Consider the following 10,691-nt stretch of genomic DNA (forward strand, 5'->3'; position numbering starts at 1 on the left):
TACATTCTCAAATTTTAAAACACTATTACTTACAGTACCCTTCTGCGTAATCTTCCCTTTCTCTCCTCCCAGAAAGGAAACATACCAACCGTTAAAGATTTGAATGTCGTGTAGTTGGGAAATGTATCCTATCATGTGCTTGGAACAACCACTATCAACATACCAGGGTCTGATGATATTCCTCCATAGCTGTTCCTGCACGATGTGCAAGATTAGTTAGACTTTGGTACCCAGTCCATAGTTACACTAGGTGAGCCTGATTCATCTAAAGTTGTAACAGGTTGCCATGACATGTCCTTTCGATAATCTATTATAGAATTCGATGTCTCTTTACTGGAGACTTTGGAAACCATTCATGTCTAACATTGTAAGATTTGACATTATTTGTATGAATGGATGACTTGGTCTCTGGTATGCAAGTGGGAGATACAAATGACTTTGTCTTTCTCACTTGTTTCGGTTTAGAAGCTGTGTTCGTTTTTAAAACCGAACCACCTTTTCAAGCACCTTCACGAAACATGTTAGGCTTGGTCTGATGAGGACTAAACCTACCAGATTTGTTTATGTTCCAATCACCATTAGAGAGATTAGCCTGGTGATACCTGAAAATTCGCTGATAGGTATTACGAGACATATTCCTCTGATAGAATCCATAGTAAGGGACATATGAACAATGTGGAAAATTTTTATCAATATGACCAGGAGTGGCACAGTCAAAACAAGTTTGGAATTTTACATAGAATTTATTTTGGTCAACTCCCTGTGTGGACCGGTTGTGTAGACTAGTTTGCTTTGTCTGGTGTTTACTGCTTGACCCATGGTTTGACTTACTTGTTTGTTATTAGAGCATCCCTCTTTAACAAACATAGGAAATGAGTATTTATTAGAATTTTTTGAATTTTTAAACTTATTAAAAACCATATCGTCAAAATTCAAAGTTTTAACGGAATCAACCACACAATTGTCTTTGCTCTTAAAAACAGAGCCCACACAAATAGTCGGAATAACATAATTCAAAACTGGTAATTTTAAAGGAACATCAGAATTAATGTCTTTATTAATTGAAACACATGAATCATCATCCTCATCGGTCCAATCCTCAATGATTACTTTATCTGCACATGAGGCAAACACATTAGAATCGTTTACTTCTGAAGTGGATGTAGTGGCCTTTACTAAGTCGACTTTTTCATTTTTAGCAGGTTTACCATACTTCATGTCTTTTACCTTTTCTTTCTACTCTTTGGTAAGTGGAAGACCAGTATAGTTGTCCTTGTATGGTGGGGGTACTTGACTATATCCTATACCCTCACCTTAATTTTCTTTCCACCATAATTGATTGTTAATCATGGAATTGACTACTTTACTGGAACCATCAAATTTTCTAAAATCTAGTTCAGACCTTTTAAATTTATTGGTTAGATTTGATATTTCTAACTTAGAGGATTCCAGTTAAACTAAAATCAGATTTGATTTTGGAAAACTCCTTTTTTTTGTGCCTCAATTTTATCTAGAAAAGCTCTTTCATTCTTCTTAAGTTTATAATTTTCGGATTTCACAACGTGGAAGACCAGTATAGTTGTCCTTGTATGGTGGAGGTACTTGACTATATCCTATACCCTCACCTTAATTTTCTTTCCACCATAATTGATTGTCAATCATGGAATTGACTACTTTACTGGAACCATCAAATTTTCTAAAATCTAGTTCAGACCTTTTAAATTTATTGGTTAGATTTGATATTTCTAACTTAGAGGATTCCAGTTAAACTAAAATCAGATTTGATTTTGGAAAACTCCTTTTTTTGTGCCTCAATTTTATCTAGAAAAGCTCTTTCATTCTTCTTAAGTTTATAATTTTCGGATTTCACAACTTCCATTTCTCTAAGCAAGTTTCTATTATGAGATTTGTAAAGATCTACCTTATTAATACAAGCTTGGGAACAGAATTGAGAACTTGCCTCAGATGAGCTGGAAGAAGTAAAAGCCATAAAAGCAAATTGAAGTTCCTTAACTTGTTACTCAGCAACATTTTCTTCTTCAGCATCTTCAACATGAACAAAATTGGTAGTCTGATTATTTATGTTAAGAGCAACCATCTGATCAGTCCAGGAGAATTTTTGAGCTACCAAACCCCGTTTCACTGTCACCCGAACAAGCCGCACTTTCTCCTCTAGCACTTCCCACTGGTACCAACGCTCTTTCCATGTTTCATTCCTTTCCTAGATTGGTACATTCACGAGCAACGTGACCCGGCTCGTGAAAATTGTAACACCTCAGAGTATCCTTGTTAAAACCCACCTTCTGATTATTTGGCATATTACAATTATTCCTTCCCGTTCTCTTGGTAAATTTCTTAACCCGAACACTGCCAAGGCGATTTGCCAAGAAATATCCATTTCTTCTACATCATCTGGATGAGTTTGATCGAGCTCAGCAGCAACTACTGGTTGAACCAGATCTCCAGCAAGGAGTGCGTTGTAGCAGTTCATGAATCCCGCCATTAAGACAATGTTATCTTGAGTTTCCTTTGAGATAGAAGGGATTTGACTGGAATTCTGACTAGAAGGTAGCGGCAAGTGATTGAGCAGGTTTAGCAAAGAACACTGGAGCTGGTTGTGCTGAAGCTTGAGAGAATTGACCCTGATTTAAACATTGAAAAGTTGCCTTGAGGTTGAAACTACTGTTATCCCTGAGTAGCTTTGAACATTGAGAAGTTGTCTTGTGAAATTTGTGCTTTTTTTGAAGCAACACTGTAGCCTGCTGCATTGTAGGAGTTTGCATGGTTTAAAGCCCGTTGCTTGTCATCCATGTCATAAGCCTTGATGATTTCCATAACCTCAGAAAGAGTCAGTTTGTTGAGATCCTTCGTCTTTTTGATTACTGCAACATTCATATCCCAACTTTGAGGTAAGGAGTTTACCAACTTATTATTTGTCTCAACTACTGTCAGATTAATACCTGCAGATCTCATTTCATTCACAAGAGCTATGAACCTATGCAGCTGAGTTTCCTACGACTCTCCTAAAACGTGATTAAACATGTTGAACTTTTGTCGCAACAAATCTTGAGGACTTCTCCTCATTGCTTAATTAACCTCATACACTTCAATCAAGGCTTCCCATAGTTCCTTGGCGGACTGTAGTTCCCTAAAACCCAAAGCAATCTCAGGTGAGAGTGCCATAGTTAATGTTGAAAGTGCCTTTTCATCTTCTTCAACTTTCTCAAAATCAGCATCATCATACAATTCAACAGTCTTCACAGCAACATCCTGAGACTTCTCATATTGGTAGGTGATGGCTTAAGGACCTCTAACAATACTTCTCCAAACTTTAGCATCTTTCATTTTAACGCATTTCTCAAATCTGAATTTCCACTCACTAAACGCTTCATGAGACAGCAGACGGGGTGTGCGAGTAGTAGTTACCATTATGGAGTCCAGTTCTTGATGAAGTGTAGCATTGGATGATCCATTATCATTTGTTATATGTTCCATTTTAATAATCAATAGTAAAATTCCTAGAAAATTAGGCCCAAGTAATTTCAAAAGCCCAATAAAATAGGCCCACGTGCAACTCAGCCGAGAACAACAGAGAACTGTGACACCGAGATAAAAAATGTTAACTGAAATCGAATTAAACCGAGAACACTTCTTGGGACCGAAAACGGATTAAATCAGCCGAGAACACTTGAATGTGGCCGAGAACACCCAAATTTGATCGAGAACGCTTGAAGGTGGCCGAAAACGATCAGATTAACCCAATAACCCAGAGTGATTGACCGAGATCCCTTAAATGATCCCGAGAACTAACTAAACTGGCCGAAAACTATCTAATCAGTTCGATTTTGGCAAAAAACTTCCGATTTTAGTGGGATTTTATTTGTCTATAAAATCAGAACCAATCATTCACCAAAAATAACTCCTTCTCTTCTCCGATACAGTGCTCGCTGGATCTATCATCCAAAACACCAAAAAAACCAAGGAATAATTAATCTTGAATCGTTGATATCACAACCGAGCCTAGAATAGGTCAATAAGCTTTGATACCAATTGTAAGTCCTATTAACGGATCTTTTAATATGATATTAATAATCTCGATGTTATTGCGGAATATAACACGAGATGATTCAAGATGAATAACAAAGAACTCGTAAATCACACCAAGTATTGCTTCAAAACATACGTATATTGAACGTCTAATGCTTAAGCAATCTTACACAAAACTCGTCCAACTCAGCTATATGGAACGGCCAACCTAAATCCTATACATAAACATGTATATATAGGCAAACCACAACCTAGCCCAACAATAAGCCCAAGCCCACCGAGATCACAAGTTAATTTCGGTTTACATATGCACATACAAAACACAAAATACATTAAGCGTAGACTAAGTACAAACCAACTAAATATAGACCCAACATGCCCTTACTTGGTGGAATAGCGAGAAACACTCTATAGGGGCGCAAGTTGCCATGGGGCGACCTTTAGAAGCTCATGCTCAAGAACTTATGTCCCAAGTATGAACTTAAGAAGTTGGAAGAAGATTTATGGGGACTCAAACAAGAATATGGTGACAATACTACCTACAACAACTGTTATCATGAATTGTGCCTCTTAGTCCCTCATATGGCCACTCCTCTCGTTCGAGACATTGACAAATATATCTTCGGCCTACACATGCAACTTCAAGACTCCGTATTGAGTCGTGACTTAAAGATTCTCACAATTCTATAACTCTTACCGGTACACTCACCGAAAACCACGTTAAGGTCAGGAATTTAAACACGTAAAAGTACCAAAAAGCCTACCGAAAAATCCAGGACTGGACCTTCCAACGAGGTCAAGGTTGAAATCTCATTAAAACACTTCAAAACCAACTACAACAACTAACGCGAACACCAAAACTACTCCCTAAACAACCCGAAACACTCACCAACCCAAGATACCCAAGGCTAACCGAACAAAAAGCCCTACACGGGAACACATTGAATGTGTAACATGTGTAAGTCTCACCACCCTACTAGCACATAGTGCCGAAAATGCTTCAACTATGGTCGCTTCAGCCACTTCATCAACTCTTGCCGAGAACCTAGGAAAAACCACACAACTCATCCATCCCATAACCCGTTATTCAACCATTTCTTCAACAATATGCTGTAGCATATGCTCCCGCGCTCACAAACATTTGAGCCTACTATCATTGTGGTGACCCAAGTCACATTCGCAACGCACGCCCCAAACTATTTTACCAGATTCAAACCTACCTAAACCAATCCAACCAACTCCAAATATATCAAGACTAAACCCTCCAACCGGATGCCATGTCGAGCAAGCCCAACCCATCCAAGCTATTCAAACTCAATCGAACCAAGCTGATCAAATTCGGGTAAATCAGGCCAACCAGGGAATACAAGAATGTGTTTACTATACCAAGCCAATGAATTTCAGCTTAGAAGTTATGGAACCATGTCACACTAGTCCTTATACCCAAGACCTACGTACCTCCGAGAAGACAAACGCCGAGAGCAACATTTTCTTGCATTTACTATTTTTGTCTTTGTTCTTTTATTTCCATTTGATTATGATCCATGTACTTTACACTTTTTAATGATATATAAGAATTCATGTTTGTAATTGTTTGATCTAGTTTAACTACCCTCACAAAGCACGACATGCAATGCATATATTATCTATAATTTTTTTTTGTTTACTCTTAGGTAAACTTAATGTTGGGTCAATACTTGATGGTTTGTACTTAGTTAGGCTTGGTATTGACTTTTGTATGTAAACCGATATCCTTATGGATCTCGGTGGGCTTTGGGCTTTGTAGGGCTAGTATGTTGGCTACCCTATATATAGAATCCATTGTTTAGGGTTTAGTGGTTGGTTTTTGCTATTGTTGGCGATTCAGTTTTGTTGGGGTAACACGAGTATTGTATTTCTTAAGCATCTGACGTAATAAACGTATGTTTTGAAGCATCCCACCGTGTGTTTTACGTATTATTGTTCTTTGTTCTTGAATCATCATGTGTTGGATTTCCGCACCAACATCAAGTTAGTTGATATCATATTGAAAGATCCGTTTTTGGACCATACAATTGGTATCAGAGCCTTAGACCTATTCAGGCTCGTTATTGTGATATCAACGATTCAAGTTAAAGGGTTTGGTGGTTTTGTTGATTTCTGGCGAGTTCATAATCGGAGAAGAAGGAAACTGTGTTTTGGTCAAAGATTTTCTTTTATTTGGAAACAATTTGAATCCCATAAAATCAGGGATTTAGTTGTTACCAAAATAAGATCTTAAAAAACGCGTTATTTTTGAGAGTTCTCATCTGTGTTCCTTAGTTTTCATAGAGATTTCGGCCATAAACAAGTGATTTCAGCCAACTTTTGATCATTCTCGGCTCAGGTCAAGAGTTTTCAGCCATAATTGAGGGTTCTCTATTCACAATACTGGTTCTCGGTCAAAATCTTCAGTGTTAGGTAAATTATACCAGTTCTCGGTCAACTATACTTGTTCTCGGTCAACTATACTGGTTGTCGGTCAATTGTCCCTGGTTTTTTGTCCACGTGTTCAATTCTTCGTCATCATTCATAGTTCTCGGTCAGCGCATACATTGAACTCAGTTGGGCCTAATCCATCAGACTTGGGATTTTGTTTGCACTTTTAGAGTTGTTTTGACTTAAATTACTTTTGGACTATTGTAATTAAAATGGATCAACTAATAAATAGCAATGTGTCAATAAATGCTTCATTCCATCAAGAGATGGATTCCAAAATGGGGACCACTACTCGCGTGCTTCGTCTGCTGTCTCATGAGGGTTTTAGCGAGTGGAAGTTTCGTTTTGAGAAGTATGTCAAGATGAAAGATGCCAAAATATGGAGAAGCATAGTTAGAGGTCCTCAAGTCATCACTTACCAACGTGAGAATTCTACTGAAGTTGCTTTAAAGCCTGTTGCTATGTATGATGATGATGATATTGCTAAAATGGAAGAGGATGAGAAGGCACTTTCAACCTTGACTATAGCACTCTCACTTGAGATTGCCTTGGGTTTTAGAGAACTGCAATATGCTAAAGAATTGTGGGAAACATTGAATGAGGTATATGAAGGAAATGAAGACATGAAGAGAAGTCGTCAAGATCTACTACGACAAAAAATCAATATGTTCAATCATGTTCTGGGAGAGTCGTTAGAAACTCAGCTTCAGAGGTTCATAGCTCTTGTGACTAAGATGAGATATGCCAGTATCAACTTAATATCTGCTGAGACAAACAACAAGTTGGTGAACTCATTACCTCAAAGTTGGGACATGAAAGTTGCGGTCATTAAGAGGATGAAGGATCTCAACAAGTTAACACGGTATGACGTTTTGGCCATCATCAAAGCATGTGACATGGACGACAAATAACGTGCCATAAATCATGCAAATTCCTACAGTGCAGCTGGTTACAATGTGGCTTCCAATAATGCACTCATCTCACAAGACAACTTCTCCATGTTGAAGACTACTCAGGGGCAACAGAAATTTCAACCTCAAGCCAACTTCTCAATGTTCAAATCCACTCAGGGTTAGGGTCAATATTCTCATGTTTCACCACAACATGCACCGGTGTTATTTTCCAAACCTGGTCAATCTTCTACTGCTGATGCTTAGCCTCAATCGTCTGGTGTTTCTTCCAGTCAAACTCCTGCTATTTCAAAAGAAACTCAAGAGAACATCACTCTAATGACGGGATTTATGAACTGTTACAATGCTTTTCTTGCGGGGGATTTGGTCCAACCTGTAGTGGCTGCTAAACTCGATCAAATTCATCCTGATGATGTAGAGGAAACGGATATCTCTTGGAAAATTGCCATGGCAGTGTTTAGGGCCAAAAATTTACTAAGAAAACTGGAAGAAATAATTGGAACATGCCGAATAATCAGAAGGTGGGTTTTAACAAGGACACTCTGAGGTGTTACAACTGTCACGATCCGGGTCATTTTGCTCGTGAGTGCACTAATCCAGCCAAGGAAGGAAATATGGAAAGGGCGCTGGTACCCGTGGGTAATGCTAGAGGAGAAGCTGGGGGTAGCTCAGGTGATGGTGAAAGGGGTTTGGTTGCTCAACAGTTCTCATGGGTTGATCAGATGGCTGCTCTCCACATAAACAATCAAACTGCCAATTTTGCTCGGGTTGAAGAGAAAGAAGAAGAAAATGCTGCTGAGGATCAAGTCAAGCAACTTCAATTTGCATTTATGGTATTCACATCTCCCAGCACTTCCGAGGTAAGTTCTTCTTTATGTTCTCAAGCTTTTATTGATAAATTAGATCTTTACAAATCTTATAACAGTAACTTGCTTAGGGAAATGGAATGATAAAGTCTGAAAATAATAAGCTTAAGAAAACTGAAAAGGTTTATTTGGATAAAATAGAGGCACAAAAAAGGACTTTTCCAAACTAAAATCTGATTTCAGTTTGAAATGTTGTCATCATCTTGATGCCAAACAGAAAATTGTTGAATTAACTGCTGAACTGGAAGCCTCTAAGTTAGAGGTATTTAATTTAACTGGAAAATTTAAAATGGCTGAATTTGATTTTAAAAAATTGATGTTTCCAATTAGGTAGTTAATTCCATGATTGAAAATCAGTTATGGTGGAAAGAGAATAAGGGTGAGGGTATAGGATATAGTCAGGTACCCCCACCATATAATGACAACTATTCAAGTCTTCCTCTTACTAAAGAGAAGGAAGAAAAGGTTAAAGATACGAAGTATGGTAAACCTGCTAACAGTGAAAAGATCGATTCAGTGGAGACTATTGCATTCACTTCAAAAGTGAACGACTCTAATGTGTTTACTTCGTGTGCAGAAAAAGTAATCGTTGAGGAATGGACCGATGAGGATGATGACTCCAGTGTTTCTTTTAATGAAGACTTTAATTCTAATGTTTCTTTAAAACTACATGTTTTGAATTATGTTATTCCGACTGTTTGTGTGTGATCTGTTTTTTAAGAGCAAGGATTCTTGTGTGGTTGATTCCGTTAAGATTTTGAATTCTGATAATGTGATTCCTAATAAGTTTAAAAAATCAAAAAATTCCAACAAATATGTATTGCCTATGTTTGTTAAAGAGGGATGTTCTAATACAAACAAGGTGGTAAGTTAAATAATGAGATAAATGGTAGGCATCAATTTAAGCAAACTGATCCACACAACCAGTCCAGAGAAGGAGTTGTCCAAAATAATTTTCTTGTAAAACGACAAACTTGTTTTAACTGTGGCACTCCCGGTCACATTTCCAGAAATTGCCCACATCATCCATATGTTCCCTATTTTGGATTTTATCAGAGGAATATGCCTTATATGCATCATAATACCTACAGGTAAAAATTCAGGCATAATCAGGCTAATCCCTCTGACGATGATTGGAACAGAAACAAATCTGGCAGGTTTAGTCTTCATCATATCAAGCCTAACATGTTTCGTAAAGAGGGTAGAAAAGGTGCTTCGGTTTCAAAAACGAACACAAGTTCTAAACCGAAGCAAGTGGAATAGACAAAATCATCTGTTTCCAACCATCAAACACCGGATATCAAGTCACCCATTTGTACACATAATGCCATATCTTACACTGGTAGACATAAATGGTTGCCTAAATCTTCGGTAAAGGAGTCTTTAAACTCAATGTTTAACGATCAAAAGGACATGTCATGGCAACCTGTGACAATCTTAGATGAGTCAGGATCACCCAGTGTAACTATGGACTGGGTACCAAAGTCTAATTAATCTCGCACATCGTGTAGAAACAGGTATGGAGGAATATTATCAGACCTTGGTATGTTGATAGTGGCTGTTCTAGGCCCATGATAGGAGACATGTCCCAGCTACATGAAATTCAAATTTTTAATGGTGGGAATGTGTCATTTGCGGGAGGAGAAAATGAGAAGATTACACAGAAGGGTACTGTAAGTAATGGTGTAATGAAATTCGAAAATGTTAATTTTGTTCCAGAGTTGAAGCACAGTTTTTTGAGTGTGTCACAAATTTGTGATAAAGGGTTTTCAACTCATTTTACTATGAAAGAGTGTTTGATTTTGAAACCTGGTATCATCATACCAGAAGACTGGATTCTTGTTCGATTACAAAGAAAAGATAATGCTTATGTGATCGACATGAACAAAAATGTTCCTGATGAAATAGCCTGCTTGTTTTCAAAAGTGTCAGAACATAATGCCATGCTTTGCCATCATCGTCTTGGTCATGCTAATATGAAAAAACTGAACCGTCTTGCTAAAAATAATTTAGTACATGGTTTACCTATTAAAGATTTTGTTACTATTGAAAAATGTGTGGCCTGTGCTTTGGGTAAACATCATCGAAAAACTCATAAGCCAAAATTGATTAATACCATTTCATCAGTCTTTCAATTGCTGCATATGGACCTTTTTGGTCCGGTTTATGTTTTGAGTCTTTCTCGCAGTTCTTATTGTCTCGTTATAACTGATGACTACTCACGTTTTATTTGGGTGTTTTTCTTGTCAAATAAGAGTGAAACTGCAGAAATGATCAAGATATTTGTGGTGCTTATGGAGAATCAACTGAATCTGATGCTGAAAGGAATTCGTTGTAACAAAGGTACGGAATTCAAGAATGCTTCACTGAATTATTTTTACTCAGAAAGGGGGGTACTTCGTCAGTACAG

General features: G+C 37.7%; 1 protein-coding gene across 1 annotated transcript; it reads left to right on the forward strand.

The window, feature by feature from the left end:
• The first annotated feature begins 6,782 nt into the window (after positions 1–6,782).
• LOC143556612 (uncharacterized) lies at positions 6,783–7,415 on the forward strand. The gene has a single exon (XM_077045887.1). The coding sequence runs from the start codon at positions 6,783–6,785 to the stop codon at positions 7,413–7,415; it is 633 nt and encodes a 210-aa protein (XP_076902002.1).
• The last annotated feature ends 3,276 nt before the right edge of the window (positions 7,416–10,691 follow it).

The sequence above is a fragment of the Bidens hawaiensis genome, unplaced genomic scaffold, assembly GCF_021521415.1.
Source record: "Bidens hawaiensis isolate Kalapana, Puna unplaced genomic scaffold, B.hawaiensis_p1.1 tig00018657_1, whole genome shotgun sequence".
In the NCBI taxonomy this organism is placed as follows: domain Eukaryota; kingdom Viridiplantae; phylum Streptophyta; class Magnoliopsida; order Asterales; family Asteraceae; genus Bidens; species Bidens hawaiensis.